At 41.3% G+C, this 26,997-nt stretch overlaps 1 protein-coding gene across 2 annotated transcripts in view; it reads left to right on the top strand.

The window, feature by feature from the left end:
- neurl1aa (neuralized E3 ubiquitin protein ligase 1Aa) overlaps window positions 1–21,665 on the top strand; it is a 76,777-nt gene extending 55,112 nt beyond the window's left edge. For both annotated transcript variants that reach the window (XM_061048384.1, XM_061048393.1), the window contains exons 4-6: window positions 4,900–5,631; window positions 17,082–17,231; window positions 18,234–21,665. In XM_061048384.1, the coding sequence (XP_060904367.1) occupies window positions 4,900–5,631; window positions 17,082–17,231; window positions 18,234–18,475 (1,124 nt within the window). In that variant the 3' untranslated portion in view covers window positions 18,476–21,665. The remainder of the gene's footprint in view (window positions 1–4,899; window positions 5,632–17,081; window positions 17,232–18,233) is intronic.
- Window positions 21,666–26,997: the final 5,332 nt, after the last annotated feature.

Raw genomic sequence — 26,997 nt, 5'->3', positions numbered from 1 at the left:
AGCTATACTCAGCCTCTTTCTCCCACAAAGACCCTGGGTTGTCTCCCTGACTCTGTACTCTACCTGGATATCCATCTCTACCTTCGGCCTTCATAGCTGATCCCAATTCCCTGAACAACTTGTCTCCTTATGTCCTCGTGTCTCATCTTTCTCTCCTCTCCTCATCCACCTCCTCTAAGAATCACCTCTTAGATTTCTCTTTTCATTTTCTCTCTCCCTCTTCACCTTTGCCGACATCAGATGAAACCCTCGGGAGACTATGGATGAAGATAAGCCCTGTGAGATAGATTGTGTGCGTGAGACTGAGTAAATCCCCCCCCTCTTCTCGAAGCACTGGCTCAAAGTCCTGGCACGTTCCGTTTGCACAGACTAGCAAAGCCACTAAGCCTAGCCTCTATCTCTCTCCACCTCCCCGTGCACAGCATTAGCTAACCTGCTTTGCGGCTATTCCCTAATCAAAAACATTTACAGCATGAGCCAGGGCCGGTGCATGGGGCCAAAATAGACACACTGCCACTCTACATCCCAATCAACCCGCCACCCTTGTCCATGTATTTGAGGTGGATTAGTCCAACAGGTGCTTAATTATTCTAATTTAAAAACGCTCCAAGGAGGAACCAGGGACAAAAAAAGGCAAGGCCAAATGGGTTTCAATTTTTCAAAAAGTCTTATAAAAGAGCTGACCCGTACGTCTCACATTCCCCCTGCTTCAGTTAATTAATGGTTGAACTCAACAGGTGCTACATTTAGTTTGAAAATTCAATCAAAGTTGAAAAACCAGGTGATTAAACCCCCCCCCCTCCACTTTCTAAACCGCCACAGGCTCACAGTGTCAGCAGCTGCATCTTCCATGGCCCCATTTACAAAGTCTTCCTACATGAGAGAGAAGGAAACAAACACACACAGACACTGACAAACACACACACAAACACACACAGTTTAACGATTTCAAAGTACACAACTCTGGCCTGAGCCAATAGGAGAGCGTCTGTGAGTGTTTGATTTGAAAGGGACCAATAGGACAAAGAGGATTGTATATCCGCTAAAAAAAAAAACGCAGGTGCACCATGATTAGAAAGCAGCAGCTGGTGAGGTCACAAACAGACACGGGGATACACACACTGTAAAAGTGCCCAAGTAAACACATATACACACACACACACACACACAAGCTTTTTCAAATGCACGGTAAATATTCTCCGGCACTTTTCATTCCACTATCTGGCCTTTGAGTATAACAACAAGTTTTATAGGAGCGCATAAAGTACCTCAGCGCCTCCGTCTCACCATCCTTTGATGAATAAAGAAGGAAAAAAAGTATGAATACACACACCATAAGCAAGCCAATATGGGTTTGAAATGACTTCCCTTTGAAAAGTGAGTGAGAAAGAAGATATGAAAGGGAGTAGTGAAATCCTCAGAGGATTTTTTTTTTTCCTGAAATAGCTTATGAAAGACTATATTTTTAAAGGGGAATCAATTGACTGTGTGTATGAGTTTGGGTTCACACATTCTAAGTTTCAGTTCGAGTCGGAGCAGCACACTGAGCGAGCAAGATGATCTGTGGCTCTTTTTAAAAATCCACAGACTCCTTTCAACATAAATCCAGCATTGTCACAGGCAGCCATCCATTCCCCATCCCTGATTTACCTCCCCGCTCTATTCTCTCTCTCTCTCTCTCTCTCTCTCCAATCCGCTGTTATCCCCCGAGACATGTCATCATCTTCTCTGCAGCCCGGAGGTCTCGCAACATCGTAAGACCCATCGTAATCCAATTTAGCATGGAGGGATGGGCAGAGAATTGCCAGCTCTGGAATACATGCACGCACAATTCTGTTTTTGTGATGTCATTCAAATCCCTCCAATAACTCGGAGCCGGTGGGCATCACGATTGCTCCGTGGTCGGAGTCAGTTAGCAAATGCTTGCTACTGGGTCTGTGGCTAAAGAAGAGGCCTTTTTTCTGATCACCAGAGAGCTTGAGTTTGAGCCCCATTAAAGGTCCCACTGCTTCATTAAAGGCCTCCCCTTCAGCAAAAGGGGCTCTCTGTCTGATGAAATGGCATAACATGGGGGAAATGGCAGATTGAGCTGTTCAATTACAAAAGCCGCACGTCGATAGGCTCTGTTCATTTCCACAGCCCTGGCCGTTGAGTTCTGGTGAGAGGGGCTTACACGGAGTCCATCAGGAGAAATCGACAGCAGAAGGAAATAGTAAATGAAATCTGAGCTGGCGTGCTAGTCATCTTCAGCTAGCCTCAGGGACCTCGGTTAACTGCAGCACACTTCTGTGAAGAGAGGTGTTTAATGGTTGATTAGCAGTCTATATGAGCTGCCACACACACCCCTCCCCCCCACACACACACCACCCACTAGACCAAAGGCACTGTCCTCTCCAGTTTATGCCCCTCTGAAAAATCAATTAGCTCAATCACAGGGCCTTAAATCCATTAAACATTAATGGCAGAGCGTGGCGCTCAGGGTTAGCGGCTGACATGACTCTGAGGGAGAGAGGTGATTACATCTCAGCTTTTCTGTTTTCAAGGGCTCATCAGACACATCAGAGAGCGTTTCAGTGATGATGCAGAAAATCAGACATGCCACTGAATGAGGATCAAACACTTTGGAGTTTTGATGTCATCTGCAATTCAGTGAAACACATGAGGAGCCTGCTTCTTGATGTCAGCAAGTGTCTGTGTAGACGGCTATCCGGTGTTACAGGTTCACTTCAGAGACTTAAAATAAGAGGTGGAGTTGGATCTTGTCTCATCCTTAGTGCTATGGTCACTATTCTGATGTTTTATTGCTTAATTTTCCCATTGTTGTTACTGTTTTTTAAATATTTTTTGGGGGGGCTTTTTTTTAGATAAGGAATTTGATAGAGATTGGGAAAAGACATGCAGGAAAGGAGCCACAAGTCGGTCTTGAACCCGGGCTGTCCGCTTAGAGGAATGTAGCCTCGGTACAGTACATGGGGTGACACTTAACTGCTAGACCATCAGTCTGTTCACCCAGTGTTTCTTGTTTAAATGCACCAGTGAAAACATTCATGTCATTCTCTGGATTAATTTGATTTATCCATGAAGTCTCAGCATTAGGGTAATACTCACTTTAGCTTTTGCACAAAATGAATTTTGGCAGGAAAATTCTTTACTTTTATATACTGAAGCTTACACTAATTCATGCAATTTAGAATCTGAAAATGAAGTAATTTGAACCTTACTTGTGAGTCTTGTGAGAGTTAAGGTCCTACAAATCCTGACCTGTAGCTTTGATCACCTTTTGCAGCACTTTAACCTTAATGGTTGTTTTTTTCTCACTGAAAAGTATTTTAGCTTTTGAGATCTAAGATCTAAATTGTTTTTTTGTTCCCCAACTTCCAGTAGCCTGTAATTAAGAATGAGCAGAAAGTTCCCTCTTGACATTACTGAATACTGAAAGGAGGCCAGAAGGGATCACATGTATCAATGTTTGTTTTGAAGTGATCTGTTTTCGCATCGAAGTTCTTCTCTGAACACTCAAGATCATTTTAAGGAGCACACTCAATAAAATGTGTCAATATAAAATTGTCTTTGTCTTGACACTGGTGTAGAAAAACAAAAACAAAAGATCCCCTTAAAATCCTGCCAACTCTGTCAACCTAAGAGGCTTGGGTGTTCTGTTTTCAGTGCTCCAGTTTACAGTTAATGGTGGGCAGCGTCTCCCACAGCCCTGCTAATAAAAGGCTAAGAGGTTTATCTGGAGTCAGGCTCTCAGGTCCTGGTCAGCCCCCTCTATCTGGCCAGGACCTGAGAGACTCTCAGAAGAGAGAGTCGGCAGCTGGTTGCTGTCTTTCATCCTCCATCCTCCTCATAGCCCGCCCTTTTATTTTTGTCTTAGTTGCTCTCCTCCAGGTCCTGCTTTCACCGAGGAGGGTCTTCTACTATCTTCCTGACCCTCCTCTGTGGAGAGGGGGGGCAGAGGTTATTTTGTCTCTCATCTCTTGTCTCTTGTTTCTTCTGTCTGTCACTCCTGCAAATACACATGATGTGCATCCAGCACACACACACACACACACACACACACACACACACACACCCAGAGAGCCCAGCCCTCCTGCACACTTAGAGTAACAAGGGTCTCTCTCAGGACACTTGGCTAATTTAACCCCCACCCCCCAACCTAAGGCAAAGCAGGAAAAGGAGGGGGGAAAGACAGAGGGAGGACACTTTTGGAGGTGCTATTTTAAAATGAGACCATAGGCAACCTGAGGGCATCGTATCTTATCAGAGTCATTGGTGCACGTATTTGTGTGCACTCTTGCTATTAGATACATGTAAAGGCAGATATTAATGGCTCTCTCTCTGTGGAGCAATACTGTACTATGGAGTGCAAGGAATGCAGCTAACTCACACCCGCACCCACACCCACACTGACACACACACACACACACACACACACACACACACACACACACACACCCATGCATGTGTTTCAGGACATTGATTTATTCTTTGCTTACTGACACCGTACAACATTTTTTTTCTATAAAACGGGATGATTCAGCTCTGTACAGATACAAAAACAAGCCACCACTTGCGTTCATTTCTTTATCTTTAAATAAACCTCCTGACAGTCTCATTTGCCGCCGAGATGAGTTATTAGAACTCACCGACATTTCCGCGACTGAAGTTAAATTGCTCTCTCTTTTTTTTTTTTTTTATCATTATCTTGTTGTCAGAGTATAGCTGCAGATTCAGCCCTTCCTAGAACTGTATTCTCACAAGTTTCATTCAACTGACTGCAAAACTTCATCACCACAGTCCTCGGGCAAATTGCTAATCAAAGTGAAACACAGCAAGACTACTATTAACTGCTGCTCTCTCTCCTCTTCCTCGTCTCTTTCCCCTTCCCCGCTTTAGACAGTGAGATTGTCCCCGCCGACTGCCTGCGCCCGCGCTCCTTCACCACCGTGCGCTCCTCCTCTCTGCGGCGCGAGGCGGACGACTCCCGCCTGTCGGTCAGCCTGTGCGACCTCAACCTGCAGCAGGAGGACGGACGCTCGCCCCGCAACCACGCCCACCGCCACACCCTCCACCTGGCTTCGTCCTCCTCCTCCTCCTCCACCTGCCCCATACCACAGAACTCGCTCAACTCCCAGCAGTCCTCTCTGCTGCCGTCATCTCTGGAGAGTGACCTCCACTTCCACCAGTTGCGCGGCGCGCACATCAAGACGCTGGACGAGCAGACCGTGGCTCGATCCGAGCACGCGCGAGAGGAACGCACCCTCGTCTTCACCAACCGGCCCCTGCGCACCGGAGAGACCGTCTTCATCAAAGTCACCAAGTCCAGCCCGGCGCGCTCAGGCTCGTTGTCCTATGGCGTGACGTCGTGCGACCCGTCGGTTCTGCGCCCCAGCGACCTGCCCTACAACCCGGAGGCCCTCGTGGACAGGAAGGAGTTCTGGGCGGTGTGCCGGGTGCCCACGCCTCTTCAAAGCAGCGACATCCTGGGCTTCCTGGTCAACCACGAGGGGGAGGTCATCCTCAGCCACAACGGCACCAACGTGGGCATGCAGGTGTGTGTGGACAACTCCCGTCCACTCTGGATGTTCTTTGGTCTGCATGGGGCTGTGACTCAGCTGAGGATTCTGGGTAAGTAAGAAACCACATGGCATGATGTTTAACACTAGTGGGTAGACACACACATTGGACGATCATTTAAAAGAAGACTGAAAAAAGGTAGCCAGGTGATTTAATATTGTCCTTTCATACAGTAAGAAACATTTGTGAGACCTTTTTAAACACACATCTTTTCAAACTCAAGGTCCCCCAACTTTTCAGATTTTCTGTTACTGGGCAAATTAATTGTCAAGGCAGACATATAGTTTATATTTTAAGCAAGAAGTAGCAGAACAAAGCAGCTACCTAGATTTCAAATAGAAACAATAGTATCCCGAAAATGTGCACGTTTATTTTTCTTGGTAAGATGATCCACTTAGTATCATAAATGTTGAAGACTTTGCTTCCTGACCAAAAGATGCTGGCTCTTTAGGCCATTTTTGTTTCCAAGGAGTGCCCCTTGAAACCCATTGAGAAAACTTACTTGCATGGGCATCAGATGAGCCAGTCTAAAAAATATGCCACCAACAAATGTTTGACTGAACAGACTACTATACAGACAAAAAACCTTGTAAAACTTAACAATTTCAATCTGATATAAATGAAGACAATGGAAAATGGAAAGCATCTTAAAATAACCATCTTACTCCAGAATTGTGTTCATGGTTCACTAATAATTTAACTTGTACATCATCAAATATTTCATCTAGCTCCTGTATGTGACCTGAGTGGAGTAATGGCTGCCCTTAGTTCTCTGACAGCACGCTTTGTCTTGAGAATAATCCCACTTGAAGCAGTAATTTATGATGGAAATAACCGTCCTTTAAGCCCAGCGATGCGTCCCGGGTCAGGAACTCACAGATAAAGATATTGATCTTCATTTGGCACAGGCGCTACCACTGGTGGGACCTCCGAGCTCCGTGCTTAATTCACTTACTCTCAGGGGTTGAAAATCTATTTGTGCTAAGTGTTGATTGCGCTGACAGTATGCCTATGGAGGATGAACCACATACCCCCCTCTGTGTGGAAAATACAGCCATGGCCACGACCAGAACTAAAGGGTCAAGAGTTTGAGGGAGCACTTTATTACTTTGTTTGTCACAATATTTACAGCAGATGTCTTGAGGCAGGAAGCTTCTGTACACGTTCATAGGATTAGCAAGACAAGTACACACTCTGTCACGAACCAGGGAAGATGAAAACAGGAAGAGAGAGAGTAGCTCTTGTGTGACCTGCACACAACAGGAACAACAAAATGTCTCAGTGGGGGGGGGGGACGACACTTCGCCTCCTGGAGGTGTGCTAGGACACCTGAGGTTTGTTTACCTGCTCTAAATGCTTGTAGTGACAGGGGGAGCTGGAAAGGTGTGAGGCAGTTTATTACTGGCGTTCACTTCACCCTGCTGAATATATTGCCTTCCCCACGAGATGCAGGCAGCTGGAAGAAGTGTGGGGAAGGTATAACTTTGCTGTATTTCAACATTTTCCATTGTGAAGATATTGATGATTTGCTAAGTTATAAGATACCTCTTGTATTTAGACGATGGATGACAGATTAAGATACAGCATAAAACATTAAAAAGTCTTATTTGACTGACACCTTCCCTATTTCAATAGCTGTTGTGGTTTGAAGTTTAGGCAGTAAAAAAATAAATATTGAAATCCCTTAATCACAGTGCTGTTATGAATCTAGTTATACAACCAGCGAACTCCAACTACAACATGAAGTTCACTTCTCCATTCACATTGTTTATGAGGCAGGGCTGCACTCAAGAATAAAAAAATGGAAGGCAGCTTTATGGCCTATACCATTAAGTGTTTTGCTTCGAGTGGCATTTTGTTCACAAATCTGCCAAAGTCATGTCCTAAAATCCTACTCGCACAAAGAATAAACACAAGCTGTTGAATTCATCCGCTAACAAGCCGTGATTGTATATGTTCACCAAGTCATTGCAAAAGCAGTTGACAGTAAGGCCGCCTCTCTGTCGGCTGTATGATGCAGATTAGCGCGTGCAGCAGTGGAGGCTGTCTCCTAATAATGCAGCTCTAAAGCGGCATAACAGCCAAAACAGCAGCAAGCCTTTCAAAGGTGTCACAAGTCTGTGGAGGAAGAGGCGTCTATAAATACATCCTGCTTTTCTTCACTGACGGCGGTGAAAAAGGGAAGCAGACGTTAAAAGAGGTTAGAGGGGAACAACCTCAGCTTTAACTAGAGACTGGAGATAAACCTTTATCTTGTTAAAAGCCTTATTTTAAACTTTTAAACAAAAGAGAATTCACTGTGCTCACCATAGGCTAATTGTGTCCTCTGTTAGCTTGTCATAAACTGACAACAAAGTAAACAAAGCTACGTGCATACAAGTGCTAGTGAAATAGAAAAAGAATATCAATTATCAAATAAATCTATGAATTAATTGATAAATTGACAAAAAGCAGAAAGCGGTACAGAGGACTCACAATGTTCCAGCCAAATCTTCACCCTCCTCATATCAATGTATCACATCATCTCCATAAATCAAAATCTTACCACCATTTAAAGATGCAGTACATTAGCATCCATCTCGCATGTTAAACTTACTACTCAATATGCTGGTATAAAGTTTTGGTGTGGTGCTAAAACAAAAATAAAACATAAATCATTGGGCAACCAAGTCTTTTTCAAGCATTTGGACTCAGGTACGGACCACATTTCATTCTGCTTTCTAACAAAAAAAAAAGAAGGGACACTTTCCATTCTTTCCGTTGCAAAAACATCTGAATATCTTAACGCTACTGTAAACACTACTGCTGGATTCCTGTGTTATTGCACAGAGGGATCACATACTTCACAGTTAAATTAAATGTCAGTTTGGCAACTGTGCATAACACACCACCTGCTTTTTCTATTTGCATTTCTAACAATCATTTACTGATACCAGAGAGCTTGACAGCACAACAGGAAACGTAGAACAATGAAACCGGTCGGAGGCACATCCTTTTATCAGAGCAGATCTTGGAATTCCCACTGAGGTGTGGATCATCTTTATACCAGCTGCTTCGAATCAGGAAGCAGCGCTTATCTCGCTCTTGCAACCCCGTGATCTATCGCTTTGGGTCGACGTTTTTAGCTTTCAGTTAGGCTTGATTCGAGCCGTGCCTTTTTTCTAAATGGAGTGAGGGATGTTAAACTTAAAAGTTATGCTCTCCCCAGAGGACTCTTGCTCTTCAGGGTGGCGAAATAAAGCAAGTCATGACAAGAGGCCTCCTGCTTCAAACAAAGCCCAAAGTAATGGAGCTCTCTCTAATGGGAACAGACACACTCAAAGAGAAACATCAGGTTAGCTCGGGTCAGCCTGTGAGTGCTCAGACAGGTTAATGACAGTGAATGAAATCGATACTGCATTACTTCGATTGGTGCTGAAGGCATGGGGTGCTACAAAGGTTATAATTGTAATTAAAAATATCTGTCTCTTTTACATCTGTTGTATTGAAAGGTTGTGTGTATCTTTGTGGCTCGACAAAGGTGTCAAATATCCTTCCTTATAGACCAATTGCTTTAAATCTTGATTGTTAGCTTTTAGCTTCGTGCATCATGCACTTTGCCTGCATGCTTTGGTGGGTGCATGTGTGGGACCCACTCACAAACAAGTTGGCACCAGCAGTGGTCACAATCTCAGCAGGGTACCTATAATTTAAACTTCAGAACAAGACTAAAAGACAGCTGCTTGGCATTTAAGCCCACAACATGAAAGAAAAACAACTTTGTTCTTGTGCTACTTGTTGATCTATTAGTCACTCATCCTACAAAGATCATCATTATTTCCCTTGGTCCCTTTGCTCCCGACAGCGATAAGCTTGTTGGGACCAAATGTATGTAGTCAGAAACTCAACTCAATCTTAATCTATCCAAGCAGTCATTAAGTCTGTCCTCTGCAGTGAGCTGTATATTATTACTGTCGCTACATTAACTTGCATGCTAATGCGAAGTACATGCTGACATTTTTTAACACGTTGATGGTAGATCTACTAGCTATGATGTCACGAGATGGCATACCTTTTCTGCTCCTACTGTTTGTAACCATAGTTTATTTTTTGCCTTTTAAACTGTAAAATAATTGAAACAATAATTGCATCTTTTCATCCCGAGCTCCACATAAATTAAATTCTATTTTAACTACAGAAGACATAATGACATCATAAGTGTGCTCCTTCTGGGATTCCTCCAAAATTCAGTTTTAGTCCTTCACAGTTCTCGGTTAAAATAAAAGGATCAAATCTTCACTGCACGTCTTCAAGTCGTTAATATTTGATGATATTATAAAACAATATTCTAGCTAAGGGCAAACCCAACTAGCTTGCCATACTCACTATTTGGGTTTGCATATGTTAGCCAGCTTCCAGTAACAGAATATAAAAATTAAATATCAGACACATGAAGAAGAGAAGGAATTTAATTATGTTATTTTGTAGATTTTATGGGATGTTTGTAAAAGTGTACAATGAAAATTCTGACCTACAAACTGTTGAGTCAAAACATTTTCTGCAGTACACAATAAGGAATGTGAGAAGAATTTGTGACAATTTCTAAAAAAAAATTGGAAAAGAAGAATAAAGTATACAGCAGCCTTTTTTGTTTAGAAAATGTTGGTGGTGAGACACAATGATCAAATAAATGCCATCCCAAGAGCACCACCAGAAGCATGGCACCCCCATCCAAGGGTGGTTCAGTCTGACATGAATATAAGTGACAGAATTTGTGTTTTCTAAACTCCCTGTGCCAAGACACGTACAGTTTTACCCACAGGGACACACCAACTCTAAGACGTCATGTCCTGTCCAGTATCCTTCTCTATTGTCCACATTTCTCCCATTAGAGTGATTTATTCAACACACAAAAAAAAACACAGAGCAGCTGACAGTTGAACTCTGAGAGGGAGATATTGAAGGGACCCTGTGCCTCGTGGCGGGGGGAAATAGGACACCCATCCAGTGACCCACTTCACATATATTATAGATTCCATTAAAATGTCAGCGTGCTCATGCTCCAGTGAAACCTCTCACCCACCCACATCCTCATGCACTGCAGCTGCCACCCTCCTCTCTCCTCCTCTCCTCAACTTCTGTCATCTTAGCTGCAGTCTTCTTCTCTCCTTTCTCTATTTTTTTCAGCTCACTGCATCTTTTTTGTTTCTACAGGATGTATTCAAAATGAACACGCATGTATCCCTGCTACATGAATTCCACTCAATCCTATATGTCTGTGTAATGTTGTTATAAAGCACTGCTCTTTCTTATATGAGTGCACTACTTAATTCTAGTCCATGTAAACAACAGTTTGTGTTTGGTTTGAGAAATGTGTGGATGGGAGCGCATGACGTCAGAGGCCAACACTGAAAACAAAAATGTAAATATGTGAAAGCTTTTTCCAGTGATTTCTTCAGGAGTATAAACCTGTTAGACATTTTTATCAATATTACTGTATTTAAAGTTGCACTATGGAGTTTCGGTAGAGAAATGCAAAAGATGGAGAAGTGTACAGATTATGTGGTTTATGTTCATAACTCTGTACACAAACTGTCCTCAGAGGGAAATGTGACACCGTAACTCTACTGGTAGCTTTTTAGCACCAAACAGTGATCCAGGGACCCAAAGTAAAGTTTGTGTATTTAGTTCAGAAAATATAGCAGAGAATTGTTTCCCTTCTCCAACTTTCAAATTCCACTACCAAATCTACATAGTGCACCTTTAATTACTAAAAGTCTTGATTACCTACAGAAGGGTTCTGGGACCAACCAAATGATCAAAAGGAGAGGGGAAAAATAGATTTGTATTGTATTACATTTTGAAATTTAACAATGTAAGTGTAAGGTATCAGTTAAAAAAAAATGTTGTTTTTTTGCATTTACAGAACTTGTTTTTTTATATTAATAGTAAAGTGAAAATATCTTAATGTTATGACATTTTCAGAACCAGTGCAAAAGTCAAAGCAAAAAGTGAATCTTTGAAATTTTTTCTTAATTCAATTCAATAAAATTCAATTCAAAATGTTTATTGTCATGTGCACAGTAGGAAACATGTTTCCCTGTACAATGAAATTCTTTCTTTGCTGTCGACAATGAATGCCAACAATAAAATATTAAAAATTAAACATAGCCAAATAAAAATAATAATAATAATAAAAACAATAATAATATATACAAATATACAAAAAATAAGGCAATTTGAAGGCAGTAGAGTGCAAATATAAAATTTTAACTGTGCAAAAAATGAGTGTAATATGTGCAAACTGAGCATGAGGTAGTTTGTGATTGTTACACTCCTGTCAGTTGTTTAGGAGTCGGACGGCAGTGGGAAAGAAAGAGTTCTTGAGTCTGGAGGTCTTGCATTCAACACTTCTGTACCTCCGGCCTGAGGGTAGGAGTGTGAACAGTCCGTGCTGGGGGTGCAGAATGCAGAAGAATTTTTTCTATTTGCTTAATCATTTTAAACTAAAGGTTGACCTTTTGACCTTATCCTCAAAATGCTTGTGGATATGTGTATGATACTTGATGTGTAGCTGTGCGGGGTGATGGCTTTGGTACCATGGAAGGAAACAAGCTTTAGTCTTTTTGCCCACTCGGCTTTAAAGATTGAATGATGATCTCTAATGGATAAAGTTATTTTGTACTGAGCTTTTATTTATTTTGCAAAACTGGAAAAGCAAAACATGTCCAACTGACACCTCAGTTATTTTTTTAATTGACATTGCAGGTTTTTGTTATTTTTTGATGCAACAGTTCAAAAGGCTATAGAATGTGAGCCCGAGAGTAAAACAGGCTACTCTTACTCTTTTTATTTTGTTCCAGAGGCTTTTTAAAACCTCCAAAAATTTATTTTATCAACCCTCTATCTTTTTAGTCATAATGTTTGCATGCAGATAGTCCACATAGGTTCATACATATGCATGGAAGCACTCACACTCTCCTCACTACACCTGATAGAGGGATTTAAAAAATCTGGGATTTATGACTGCATCCTGCTTTTTTTTTCCTCTAAAGATAATATCTCCAGCACATTTTCTGCAGCATGGTGAGCCATGAACTCAAACTACTACCTTCTTAACTGTTTTCCTCTCATCCAATCTACACAGAGACGTTAAAAAAACAAAGCCTAAGTGCACATTCGTCCCGATAGAACCACAGAACAAGAGATTCTCTGCAATTAGATTAACAGCCACCCACTTTGAAATGGCTTGTTTGAAGATAACATTTCACAGAGGAAACGTTAATGTAAACTATTCCTACTCTTCTTCTTTTATTTCTGTTGCTTTTGTGATTCATCAACAGGCCTGAAGATGTAACATTCACCCTTCACTCCCCTCGTGTGTTGTAAAAATGAATGTCTCCTTTTAAACATGAACACACACTAAAGCCTCGCAAACCCTTCTCTGTCCTCCTCTACATCCCTCAGCCCCACCCGCCTCCCTCTTCACATACTCTGCATACCTCCCGTGCTTTAATAAGAGGAGGCTATCTCCAGTAAATGTTGTTCTAAAGATGGATAGATGGGTGGATGACTAGATGGATAGATAGCAGTAGAGATGTGGCCACAGAGAGGCAGCCTGTCCTCACAGCTGTTCACACAGGTCACTTTAATCAAGTGTAGAACAGGCGGGATCAGGGCCGGGCACCACAGATCCTGCCTCAGCTGCCTGGGAGGGGACGTGCCCGACTGCCAAAGGGATTAACAGAGAGAGATGGGCAGAGAGAGGGGAGGGGAGAGGTGGGAGGTGGTGTAGAGGGAATAAAGATTCAGTTCCAGGGGGGACCTCTTGTGCTGCAGGGCTATCAGGCTAGGAGTAATCCAACGAAAAGCTGAACCATGTCACAGCAGCACCTTGTAATGGTGGCACAGTGTTTATTAACAACACTAAGTGATTCAATCTGAGCCTTTACTTATATACTGTAGATTACAAAACATGTCGGACATGTAAACAGTGAGGTTTCTAGAGCTGCTTTATTTCCTTTTTTTTTTTGCAAGGTTAAGGACCTCAGTATGTTAAAACATAGAGATGTTTTTTTTTGTTTAGGAGGATCACTATGTTGAAAATGTTAGCTGAAAAAAAAAAGTCAGCAGGGATCATTTTTGTAAATGGTCAAATTGATTCAACGTTAAAAGTTTTTAAGATTGCTTAACTAATTATGTGAAGCAATGGCAGCCTGGGCACTAGTTGCACCATTTTAACGATGTCAGCAAGTACTGATTATGTTTGATTTGATTATTTTTGCCATTTCCAAAAAAAGAAGAAGAAGAAAAAAGAATCCTGCACAAAAGATAATTCACAATAAATTAGAAATCGAGATCAGATTAAAAGTAGGTATAAAATCACAAATATGATTTCAAGGAAATAATATATCGACTTAAACACAAGTAATGCCACTCAATCATCACTATGTGCCGCTGTACATGTGTGGTGCAGAGACCCTGTCCTCTGTATTTTGATGTTTTGGTTGACACATGATGTTTCTGGGTAGGGAGCTGGTGTGTTTCCCTAAGCCAATGACAGGGCGCAGGTGAGTTCAGGATAGGATTCAATTAAGCGATTTTACGCAATTCAAAACCTGTAAATATGACGGCTGTGGCAAAGACAAAATATCACGGTCAAAGTGAGGGAAATGCCAAATGGATAAAGCTCTTTCAAAAACGTAGGGATGAACCTTGTGTTAGCTTTCACCAGTGGAATTTAGAGTTTGTCTGCTTTCTGTTGGACACTCGGGTGCTAAACACAGGCGGTTAGCTCGTGCTAACGTGCTAAATAATTGGCTTTTTCCATTATAACAAATGTAACAGGCCTATACTCTAGCATGCAGTGTAGCTACAGGCAGTTAATGTTACACGCTAAAGTCCTGCAGTGGTAGTACGCTTATGGTGGCATTTAGCCCAGGAGCAGGGGCCCACTTTAAAAGTTGTGTTTACAAGCTGCAATGAACATTTCTACTGACTCTACCTTTAACACTAAAAGAGTATCCGTTTTATTATAAGACCCAGAAACATTATCAAAATTAAATAAAGATTGAATTATGTTATTGAGACTACAACTACTCAGGATTGTGAAAATACATTTTAATAATGTAAGATAATCCTGACTCATCATAATCATCATAATAATAATACAGAGAAAATGTGACTCTTCCCCAATTTATCCTCATTTGAATAATTTGCCAATTTGATTACTTAAGTAACAGCAACCTTAACCAAAATGATTCATCAAGTGGCTGCAGATACAAAAGTTAGCACCATGCTGCAAAACTACCTTTGAAAATCAACAGAGCACTTTGTGATTCTGTATGGTTCTTTTTCAATTCATCTCCGCAAAGACAAGTTGTGAGTTTCTTTATAAAGAATCAGTCAGTGTGTCCCTGCCTTTTTCCCCAGTGCCTGCTCATACTTGAGCCTGTAGAGCTTCTCACGCACACTGCCTCGATAAGGAGTGTCACTCTGCTCATGTTGTCCCCTGCTACAAACTCACAGTGCTGCAAGAGACCTGTTACATCACGTCACACACTTAACATACTGTACAAAACATGCACACATCAAGGCGCCGAGGGGCTCGGGAGCACCAGGGTAACCCCTGGTATGCAAACAAAAGAGATCCTTGACAACCCCCCTCCTTGTCCCCAAAATACAAATTCACAGCTGCTGATACGGAGTCATACCATTGACATGACGACTCACCAACAAAAGCATTGCTACTCTTTATGACCTGGCTGTTATGGGCCAGTATTTCTAAATTCTAATGACCCATTATTGGTTTGGCCCTAAAATGAAATCTGCCTCCGTCTGGTGTCCGGGGGCATCAGATGGATTGATCGAGCTGCCGGTGCAGATGGCGGTCTGGCAGACTGCTGGGACATTCGTTAGCATGGAGCTGTCATCATAATGTTTCTGGTCAGTGTTGACTGTGACTCTGCCACAACAGATTACTCTGGTTCCACTTCTTTCCTCCCTCTGTCACCACACTAAAGTGATGCTTTTTTTATAATAAAAATATTTCTGAACTAAGATGGTTAAATGTGAACGCAGCGGCTGCTTCGGGGGGGCTGTTGTTGTTGTTGTGCTATTTTTGACAGCAAGCTTACAGAAGGTAATTAAAGTAATCAGCGTTTACGTTGGGAGGCAGCTAAGCATTTGATGGGAATTCTTTGTTGATGATTTTATGCTTGCTCCGTAAGGCAGCTCATTTGCATCTTAATTTGTCGGGTATTTTGGTGTCTCTGCAATACCTTTGATGGTAAACTATTAGAGTTATTTTCAATGACAAAGAATACCACCAAATAACTGACATCAGACGCAGCCTGTGGAAAACATTTATTCTGTCATTTTAGATTAAACACCACATTTTGCATATCTCTGCTGATAGTGCAGAGTGGCATTTTAGAGCCATGTTACTGTTTTCAGATGAGTCAGAACAAACCAAATACACAACATCTCTAATATCAATAATAGGATCGCAGTTTAGGCAGATGGCTGTTCATCATGAGCCTGGTTTTGCAGGATTTCTGCCTCTTAAAAGGAAGTGCTTTATTGCCACTAACTTTGCTAAAACAGTCAATCCGAGTTGGCTATCTGTAACTTTTAAGTTATTGTCTCCATTAATAACTGAAGATGTCTGCCTGGTAAAAGGACATTTTTTTCTTGCCACTGTAACTTTTATAAATGTTGCTTAGTGCTCATGATGGATTCATGTTGGGTCTTTGTAGATAATATAAGAGTACCTGCTCTTTTGGAAAATTGTCTTGAGATAACATTTGTTTTAAGTTGGTGCTATTCAAATAAAGATTGATTGATTTCTTCACTGCTGGGAGACACATCCTGGGCGGTTTCGATGCTAAATGTTTCTTTTCTTTTCACTAGCTAGCTACTAACTAAGCCGCCACCAATCATCAGCGTCTTTCCAAGTATCGCAGGCATCTCGACATGTGTTCTCTAAACGTGCTCTTGGAACTCCCATTTGTTCCAACTGTCCATCATGTAAATTTAGGACATGGAAAGAATGGAGGATGCCTGCTTTGTTTTGAAAAGTACTTTCCTAAAAAAAGAAAGAGGGGCTCTCCCCCTCTTCTGTTAAGTAATGTGTATTTTTAAAATGGCTGTCTTCATCTCGACTATAAATGTAACCCCTGATCAGTGACAAATAAGCTAATTCCACTCAAGCTCATTGTCTGTATTATTGTTTTCAAGAAATTCATTCGGGAGGGAGAAAAAGCTGATAAATGGAAAGTGTTTTTGCTTAAATTTCTTGCAGGTTTGTTGCTTTGGCCACTCAACCTCCTTTATAATTTCATATGAATGAGAACTCTTTGAATTTTCTATTCCAACTTGATCTTCAGTGTCCTAAATCTCTCTTAGACTACCGCATTAATCACCAGTAATATCAACGAGACAACTTCCACACTATTTCTTTCAACTGAGGTAAATGGCGTGATGATTAAGACGACTAACTCCCTGCCGTTATCTACCCCTAGGTTCCACTCATCTCGGTGATCAGCGCACCACCTCGAGCCCCAGCTCGCCCTCCTCCTCTCCCCACACCCCCAGTGCCCTGGACAGTGGCAGCTCTGATCCAGTGCTGAACGGAGGCCTGTGCTCTGCCGCTTACTGCAGCTCAGCAGGGGGTAGGTACACCCAGAGAGGAAGCTACCACTGCAGAAGAAGAGAATCAATCACCCCACGGGGGACTGAGAGGAGGTCATTAATGGGTAGTAGCAGATGCCATCCTGCAGTAGTTAGGAACAATGGCCAGCACTTAATTGTCCCACTGGTGCTGCAGCTGGATGCAGGAAAATGTTCAGCACGAGTCACAAAGCAGGGTTATGTAAATGGACCTGACTCAGTATCTTTTTCTTTGAGAGGATACAAGACACCAGACTTATACAAAACTTACTACACAACAAGGCCCTGTATTAAAGTCTTTCTATGTGATTTTTCACACTTAAATGTAATATAAATCAAGTATATCCTCTGAAAATAACTCTGTGAGTCATGACTGTCTACAATGGGTGTAACACCCGAGTCCCACTGTCTGTGATGTTTTCAGAGTTTTCAGAGTCCTATCTTCAGTTTGTTTACATCGCCAGGACGGCCGGCTGACTCCTCCCCTCGTGTATAAAAGTTGTTTAATTGAGGGACTAGAGAAAAGAAGAATAACATACTGTACTCACTGCTTAACTGTGTTTCTAGATCACGCTCATTTCAGGTAAATTTACATGCAGTGTGAAGATACGAGCATAATAAAGATCGCTAGCATTAGCATGCTAACACAACAATGCACCGCGAGTTGTTTTGGTTTCATGCTGGTGCTCAAGGGCGACATCTGCTGGATCAAAAAATCGCATATAAAGCCTTTAAGAGTCGACATTGCCTCTTAAAATTTCTCTAGCTAAAAGCAAAAAACCCAAACGCAAGCAATAGAAATCAACACTTTAAAATTTGTATGTGGTTTAGTACAGATTTAGTAATTGCCCAAAACAACTTTTAGTAGTAGCTTGGTTTTCAGCAACTTTGTTATACAAGTACAAAATACAAGTAAAATAATGTGATATAAAACTGAAAATTATTTGACTATTATGTGTCCCCTTATGTGTGTTTTTTTTTTTTATCTTTTAATGTCACCACAGGAACAACCCCAAATTCACCAGTCAGCCTCCCGAAATCCCCTACGTTCCCAGCAGGCCGCGGGCCCTGGTCTGATGAGTGCTCCATCTGCTACGAGAACACGGTGGACACAGTGATCTACGCGTGTGGACACATGTGTCTCTGCTACACCTGTGGCGTCAAACTCAAGAAGATGTCCAACGCCTGCTGTCCCATCTGCAGACGGCAAATCAAAGACATTATCAAGACCTACCGGAGCACATAAGGGGGACAGGACGCCTAACGGACAGGGCTGCCTTCCTTAAAAATAAATCGGCATAATCCCAGTGTCAGGGAAATTAATGTCTCAGTTCAGGGAATATGAACTCTGGTACATCCAATTCTAGTTGTTTGAACCTTTTCCAAAGCTGGTACCGTGTCTCTGGAGGGTCTCTTTCTCTTTAGAGGTGACGTCACAGCCTACCTGCAGACGGTGCACTGTAAGAGGCATGGGAGGTTCACTCTCTCTTGCATCCTGACTGACTTTGAAGGGGAGACAACAAATTCACTTACACTCTGTAGTCGGTTGAGCCATGTTGTATGATTTAGGGAACGCTCCGGAGCAGATTAGTCACTTTGGGGCTGAATGTGTCAACAATAGTTCTCTTAAGAAGAAGCTCTGAAATATGTCTCCGACCTGGTGCGGACTTCTGACATCAATCAAGACGAGCCCACCTTGCAGCAGGTCACATCTCAGTATGACACAACTTGTGTCTGTGTGTGACTGAGATGTGAAGACAAGAAATCGGTCTAGTAATGATGTAGTGATGGGTTTCTGTAATTGTCGTGGTGATTTATCAGTCAGTGATGTGCTTAGAGATGCAAGACAGTACTGAGTCAAATTTAAGTAGGATTGTCAAACCTCTTTTTACTTGTGTAATCTAATGTACCGTAATGGTAGTTCTATTGCAAATGTCGGTGGTAGCTATGTTGTTAGGCTAGCTGCTTGCTCTGCAATGTGGTATGTTGCACTGAAATCGGCTTCATCCTCTCAAAAAAATTAAAAAAACGCCCCATTATTGACAGAGGATAATGAAAAACCTGCGTCCAGCCAACTCAGCAGCCTCAAATCCACAAAAAAAAAAGAAACCGGAAGTGATTCTCCTCAGGGTTAGCAATCTTTTGTAAGAAGATTTGAATTATTTCCCCTAACTTTTCCTGTACCCAGGCCTTGTACACTGTGAGCACTCATGACAAAAAGTGAGTTCCTCTTAAATAGTTCCCCAAAATACAACATTACGTCAAAGGATTGTTGCTATGATATCAGGATCAACCACAGATACAGTACAGCCTCCTGCCTTAACCCAGAAATGGTTCAGTTGTCACATGCAGATGTGTCATATTCTGTGTTTTTCCAAAGCCCCTTAAAAAAAAAAAAGGTACCAAATGACGCTGTTGTGTGCCACACACGGCTTTCTCAGAGGGAAAACAAAGCACACAAAATTCAAGATATTTTTGTAACGTAAATCTATGACATTTCAAATATTTATACACTTCACCAGCAACAATCCTTTATAGCACTCAGTTCAGGGGCTCATATTTTTAATATTTCTACGATAACTATCCCCTTTAAATTCATGATGAAATGTCTGTACACCCCCCTTCTGAAATGTCAACTGAGCAGTAAGCCATAGCTTATAACATGACATCACTGGAAGCTGAGATTCTCTTTTTTGTTTTTTGTTCAATCTACAATAAACTTCATTTTGTAAAAAAATCAACACATGGGGCTCAAACCTATGCTGCTATTGTATTCGCCAGCTGTCCTTTTCTGGGCAAAACACCATCACCAGTGATGACACATCTCCTCCTCCAACTTTTACACTTGATTACGCTACAGCTTGAAGTGTTAAATCACATTTGAATGTTATCTTTATGTATTTAGAGAGTTATTTTTTATCAGTGTGCGTGAGTTGTAAAACAAAACAAAAAAAAGTATTTTTTTTTGTCATTATGATTCTGAAATGTTTCCTTGTTCATCCAAAATCACGAGAATCTAAATCTATTCTTGTTTCCTAATAGAGAGAATATAGAGAGTTGCTTTTACCGACGCAATAAGAAATATTGCAGTACACAATCAGAGCCTCATTGCTTCGGTGTGCAAGTTTTAAAATCTTGGTTATATTACAATTTCAGTATTCCAGATGGTTTTTTTTGTTTTGTTTTGTAATTTATCTTTTTGTGTGTGAGCCCAGTTTAGAGAGCCCTCCTATCCCTTTCTGTATTTATAATTCTTATCATGATATAGTCAGAAAGCCATCACTGTATGGTAAAATGATAAATGTCACTTTATAAAGCTACTGATTGTAATCTTGTAAATGTTTTTTATGCCACCTCTGCTTTGGCTCAACTATGGCTTGTTTTATTCTGTGCAGACTCTCCGACCAAATTGTCTTTATTTTAAATACATTGTAAAAAAAAAAAATGAATTCCCTCTTTGCAAAATCCTGTGTTCAATTTGGGTCAGCCATCATTATTCGGACCACATTATTTGGTAATTAAGCTCCTATTTTAGTAAGAGTTAGGAAATGATTTGTCTGAAGTTTTATCACATGTAACTGATCTGCACAATCATTTTTGTGAAAGGATGTAATGCCATTTTTTTAGTTTTGAGATATATTTTTGAATTCAAATGAGTCCACAGGCTCCTTGAATGTTTCTGATCCTGTAATTTGATATTTATTTATTCCTCCGAACCTGCTTTGCTGGAGTGTTTTCTTTCTTTCTGCATTGCAACTATAGGATACGAGTGTGTCTGGGTAAATCTTACAGCAGCACATTAGAGATTCTTTCTGTAGATTCTTGGTACTTTTCTTTTTCAAACATGCATGAGTTATCGGTTTACTACTCTGCGTGAACATCGGGACCAACTTAAGACTAGCATCAGAGTGGAACACTGTTAGTGTTCATGTAGACTGGAACCAGTGGCTAGAAATAATGTGTATATATAGCCATTGTTGTGACACAGCAAGCAAACCTGTATTTTCTTTCTTTTTTCTTTTGAAACAACAAGTGTTTGTTTGTGAGCTCTGTTCTGTGTGAGTCGGATGATTGTGGTTAATAAACTTTCCAGATGTGTTTGAGCATTGTTTTTGTTTGATGTGTTTTCTTAAAGCTGCATTCATTTCTCTTTTTCGCCCACCTTTGGGTAACACGACAAGCTGCAGAACAATTGTTAAGAATCATCAAGCCTTAGCATGCCAACATTGAGATCCAGAAAACACTAAGCAATATAAGCAGTCGTCAGGGGCGTGTCCAGATGTGCTGGACTGGGGTGGCCCAACTGGTGTAGTGACTTGTGAAGGGGTAGCCTGAAGTTTGTGCGCCCACATCTGAATGAAGGACATTTATTTACCCCGCCTGTCTGCACTAATCACAAATAGACTTTCACTTACAGAAGATAATGGCACCATACATCTTCTAAGCTTCAGTCTTCAAGGATTGTAAACAAACATCTGCACACTGAAAAATATCAGCTGCCTGTTGCAACAAAGCATGAATAGTGGATTTCAACCTCTGACAAGGAAAATAGCTTATCATTGTGTTTTGGGGTTTGCACCTGGGGTGGCCAATACGATTTCAATGGGGTCCCATGCCACCCCTCTGGACATGCCCCTGGCAGTCATTTCAAGTTATGTTTCTATTTTCTCTCTTTCTTCTATAAGCTCTGTTCTTCTCTCGACCAACGGCTGAAAAAAACGTAAGCCACATTGTTGTCAGCCTTGAATCAAAAAACTTTTCTTGTGATTTCACTGTTGCAGACATTTTTCAATGTTGAGAATATAATCAAGAGACTTATGTGCATGCATTCCAGACATGATGTTTTTTTTGTTAGGTGGACATTGAGCTTAGTCTTAACTCTCTTAAGTCAGTCGTTATCCAGTCTGGACATTTCAATTATCAAAATAGTTATGTTTTTTTGTTTAATGGTGGCCTTACTCTTTCACAGACACATTTCCAAAGTAAAATCCTGAGAGTTTTGCTAGAGTTGGGGCGCACTCTTGTGATCTTGGTTGTTTTGTGTACGGGGGTCATAGAACTTAAACCAGGCGGTTGTAATGAAGTCTTTTTCTCGTCTTGGCTTTACCATAACATCAAACTTCTTAATATTACCACTTTAGTTTTCTCTTATGCAAGTTGAGTTGTTGACGTCACCATTGTCAACACCTATTGGAGAGATTTGGCCAGCACCAAACAGGAAGATGTAAAAAGGCAACATAGCGTTGAGGCAAAGGAACGTGCAACTCTCCTGGACTGTGGAAAAGGAGGAGAAACTGATGTCCTCCCTTTTGTACAACGATAAGAGTGTAGAAGGAAGAAAGGTGGACAGAAATTGTTGTTGCCATAGAAATCCCCCATGAGTATGTTATAGTTCCGGTTTCTAACCATGAATATGAACTCAATCATTATTGTCTAGATTTCGAGGGGCCACAGCAATTACTTTCAACCTGTTTCCTTCTCCACTCTGTCATGGTACAAAAGGGAGGACAGGTCAGACAGTCTTGCCCTCTCCAAAACTCCACCAGTTTCTCCTCCTCTTCAGTTTCCTCTTTGCTAAGTACTCAAACTGGCATTTAAAGGGTTAAAATCCTGAAAATGAATACTTTTTTATATCAATCAACAGAGCTGGAGTTGGTAAAAAAAATGAAGTCAATCAAAGTAGGAAAAAAACAATAATAATAATAAATTATAATATAATAATAATATAATACTTATAATATAATACTTATATTGCCATTTATGAACGGCTGCCAAGTTTTGCCACGATGACTCTTAACGTTACATTTAAAATAAATAGTCTGAAGGTTAAATTCTTTAAGTCTAAAATATTTTCTAATGCATGACATTTAATGTGGTGTAATTATGGTCAACAATGAATAGATTTATTCCCTCCAGTACAAAACGGGAAGCAGCAACATGGACAGAAGATCAAAATCCAAGGCACTGTACACATGGCTGCTCAACTCAACCTAACATGATTGTTGAATGCATGCTAGCTACAATGACAGTGAAAGCACTGTGACGGTAGGTTCCAGTTAAAGGGATACTTCACCTGTTGAAACATGAATCTGTATTGACATTGGGTCATGTATGTAGTAGAAATGTGAAATACATTTTGAAGTTGGTGCCTTCTTGGTCGAGAAAAGGCAGAAAGTGTCTTTTTGGCTCATGTGGATGAAAGACACAAATCCCAGAATGCACAGCAGCGCAGACCACTCCCACTAAGGTCCTCTAATTCAGAATCAGAAATACTTTATTAATCCCAGAGGGAAACTCGATCGTTACTGTTTCTCCAAAATATACAGTATAGCAGTAGAAATATAGTAATAAAAACATTTACAGACATATTTACTTCAACACATAAGACCATTTCCTCAACTGATTCAGAGATTTCTTCCAGAAGGAATTGGTATCTTGGAAACTTCTGGCAGAAAACAGACTCTGTCTGTGTCCATAGACAAACAGTGAGAGCACAGACACTACCAGTCCGCCCCAGCTCAAGCCGGCCCGGGCTCCTCGTCCTCACCGCCGCGGCGGCCAGCAATATAGCCGCGAGACGGTTGCTGCCGACAGGCCGGTCTTGTGTCCCAGCGAGCGGCCAGCAGCTGCCCCGGCGGGTGGCCGCAGCAGCCAAAACACAAGACCGGCCTGTCGGCAGCAGCCATCTCGCCGCTATATTTAAATTTTCGCCATTATCAGCTATCTCCATAGAGCCTGTTAGCGTAGCTTCCAAGCAATGTGGCGGACGTTAAGTTTCGATTCTGGGAGTGAGTTCCCACCCACTGATCTGTGATTGGTCTGTAGCTTCAGTGGTCCAAAATATGAGGAACTAGCGTTGTAGTTTCACCCCGCTAACCGCAACAGCTTCCAGTGACGCAAAAATCGTCATTTTGCGTCACTGGAAGCTCCTTTTCAGGCTTAGAAATACAAAGATTTCCCATCTCAGGGGAAAATGAGGGCAGGATGCACGACCATTCAAAAATACTACCAGGTTTCTAATGATACAAAGCTTAATGCAAATGGGTGAAGTATCCCTTTAAGGTCGCATTTAGGTAATTAGAGCTGAGAAAGTTGGCTGGACACAAACAAATACGGTAAAGTGGCTTAAAGGCTCTCTGGAGCTAAGGGAAAACAGATTAGAATGACGTTTATTTGATGGTTACTACATTCTGTGTTTGACTGGCAATGACTCAGTCAAACATGTGGTCTTGTAACTAACAAGGTCTGGCATGAACATCACATCAAGTATATCTTCACTAAGCAAACACATTAAAGCTCCTGCCACTGCAAGATCAAATACTATGTCTATAAAGGCTGCTTTGCCTTTCATACCTCACATTTGGTGTTGTCCTGAATTTCACAATCTGAATAATTATGCAGCTGTGTACTAATGGGCAGTAGCTCTGTCATGCCCTTCTGCAGGAATGATTACATGCTCAAGCTGTGCTGGTTCATTAATGCTCTGTGGCTCTGTGCAGCAGAAATGTCCCATGAGTCACTAAGGGCCAACTTATATCTTTCAGTTTTTCCTTTTCCTTTGTGCAATACATGGAAAATAGAAATGTCGGAACCCACATAAAAGTAACATACTCTGGTATTCTACCCTTAGGCCGCCATTGATTTCCACTTCTGGATAGTGACGTCAAATGGTGGCACCAGTCTTTTTCACAGAGATAAACACGTCTTCTGTTCAATTTGATTTGATAACCCATGTTTTATGAATGGTGTTTACTCCATCTGAAAGGCAAAACGATTTAACAAAGCTTACTTTCTTTCACTGAGACACTTGAACACCAGTAGCAAAATTGAGATCAGGTTTATCTCTGATATAAAAAAGATAACAATGATTAAATGGATAGGTCTGTTTATTTACAAAAGGTTGTATTTTACAAAAGGTTATCGCAGAAGCTCCTTTTTTTCCAGTTCTGAAACCTTTCTTCAGTAAACCTCTGCTCAAAGTTGAACCATCAAAGGTTCCTGGAGGATCCCCTGAGCATTCAAGGTTCCCCAGAGTTCCTTGGGGCTTTCCTACTGTGAACATAGATTCTGAGTGTACATCACTTCTTCATTACAAACTGAGACCTTCATCAGATTTATCTGGTGCTTTGACTTTGTTTCTGTCCCTTCATCAGCACTTGAAGGTTTGCTTTGTTGACATATACTGTATGTGCTTTTAAACGTGTTGCCTATGGCGTCTTTTTGTGGTATGGTTGTAGGTTGTAAATAGGCTGAATAAACCGGGACACCAATACTTACAGCCACTTCTGAATAGGCAATTAGAGGAGATAACCATATGACCATCTTTGGACATAGCACTATGTTTTATTTGCAAACTTGTATATTTCTTTTGCCATTTCCAGTCATCAATGTACTGTAACCTTCTAAAATGTAAAGTTAAGGGGTACCGGTGGTGTGGTGGTTAGCGCATGCGCCCCATGTGCGGAGACTGTTGTCCTCCAATCGGGCGGCCCTGGTTCAAATCCAACCAGTGGCTCCTATCCCGCATATCATTCCCCACTATCTGCCCAATTTCCAAATCTGTCCACTGCCCCGTGTATTTGTACTAAATTCCCCAAATAAATCTATAAAAACAATGGACCAATGTACCTTCTGGCACTTGGCTGTCCTAATTGAATGTACTGCATTGCTTTCTTATCAACAGAATTCTACGACACTGCATCATCACCACACAGACCCTAAACTAGTTCTTCAGCCCCGTGTCTCTATTTCAACCATGCATCAGGAAATTGGAAAAAACATTTTTCACTCGTTATGTTTCCCTCCACCGCACGCCTCAACAAGTTTCTCTTTTTTCTTTTCCACACTTTGCTTCTCACCATTACACATGAAGCTGAGCTTTCCTGCCCAAAGTAACTGAAAATAATTGTGATTTCTTCTATTGAACCTGAGTGAAAATAGTTTTTACGACTTTTTGAACAAAATCAAGGATTTTATTGTGTTCAGGTTTTTTATTTGTCTGCTCATTTTGCTAAACAGTATACTGTGTAATTGCACATTTGACAATGTGTAATCATCACACGGTAATAATCTGTGTAGTGTGTTTGCCTTTAAGACTTGCAGCATCAATTCCACTTCACACTGTGTTCCACTGCCTTCCTTCTTTGCTGATATAATATCTGAAGTCTCAAATGTTAACACTGTTCATGTGCACTTGACCTTTGACATTTTGACTAAAAGAAACCGAAATATACAACTTGTATCATAACTCCGACATAGCAAGTCGTGCCCTTTGTGCTGTTCGGCTGAAACGCAATGCTAAGACATGTAGAGGCCCCCGGCACTCTGTTACATCATGTGTTGTGGACTCTTGTTCAAATCACAGCTGCTGGGGGGGGGCCTCAAGGTTACAGGTAGGGGATCAGGAGATCAGTGGAAATATGTGTAACTCTGAAACATACATTGTAGATGTGCTGCTGTTGTAATCAGTGCATTATGAATTGAAGAAGAACCTCAGTCTACTCAGAGCTCCCTGATAGTCATCTGTCTGTCCGCAATAGAACGGAGTATGACATCCCCGTATAAAAAAAACTGACTAAGGGATATGAATAATATGAGTAATAATCTCATGAAAAGACGAGGGTTTCCAATTATTTTCATTGTTCAACTGAGCATTCATTATACTGACAGAGATTATCATCCTTCAGTGTTCACACCCAATATTATTATGCTGCATAAAAATGTCTGGAAAATAATCGAATTTCATCAAAACGCAGTGTCAACATACAT

Source organism: Labrus mixtus, chromosome 2 (assembly GCF_963584025.1).
Source record: "Labrus mixtus chromosome 2, fLabMix1.1, whole genome shotgun sequence".
In the NCBI taxonomy this organism is placed as follows: Eukaryota; Metazoa; Chordata; class Actinopteri; order Labriformes; family Labridae; genus Labrus; species Labrus mixtus.
The sequence above is the reverse complement of the archived record's forward strand: the minus strand, read 5'-3'. Positions and strand labels throughout refer to the sequence as shown.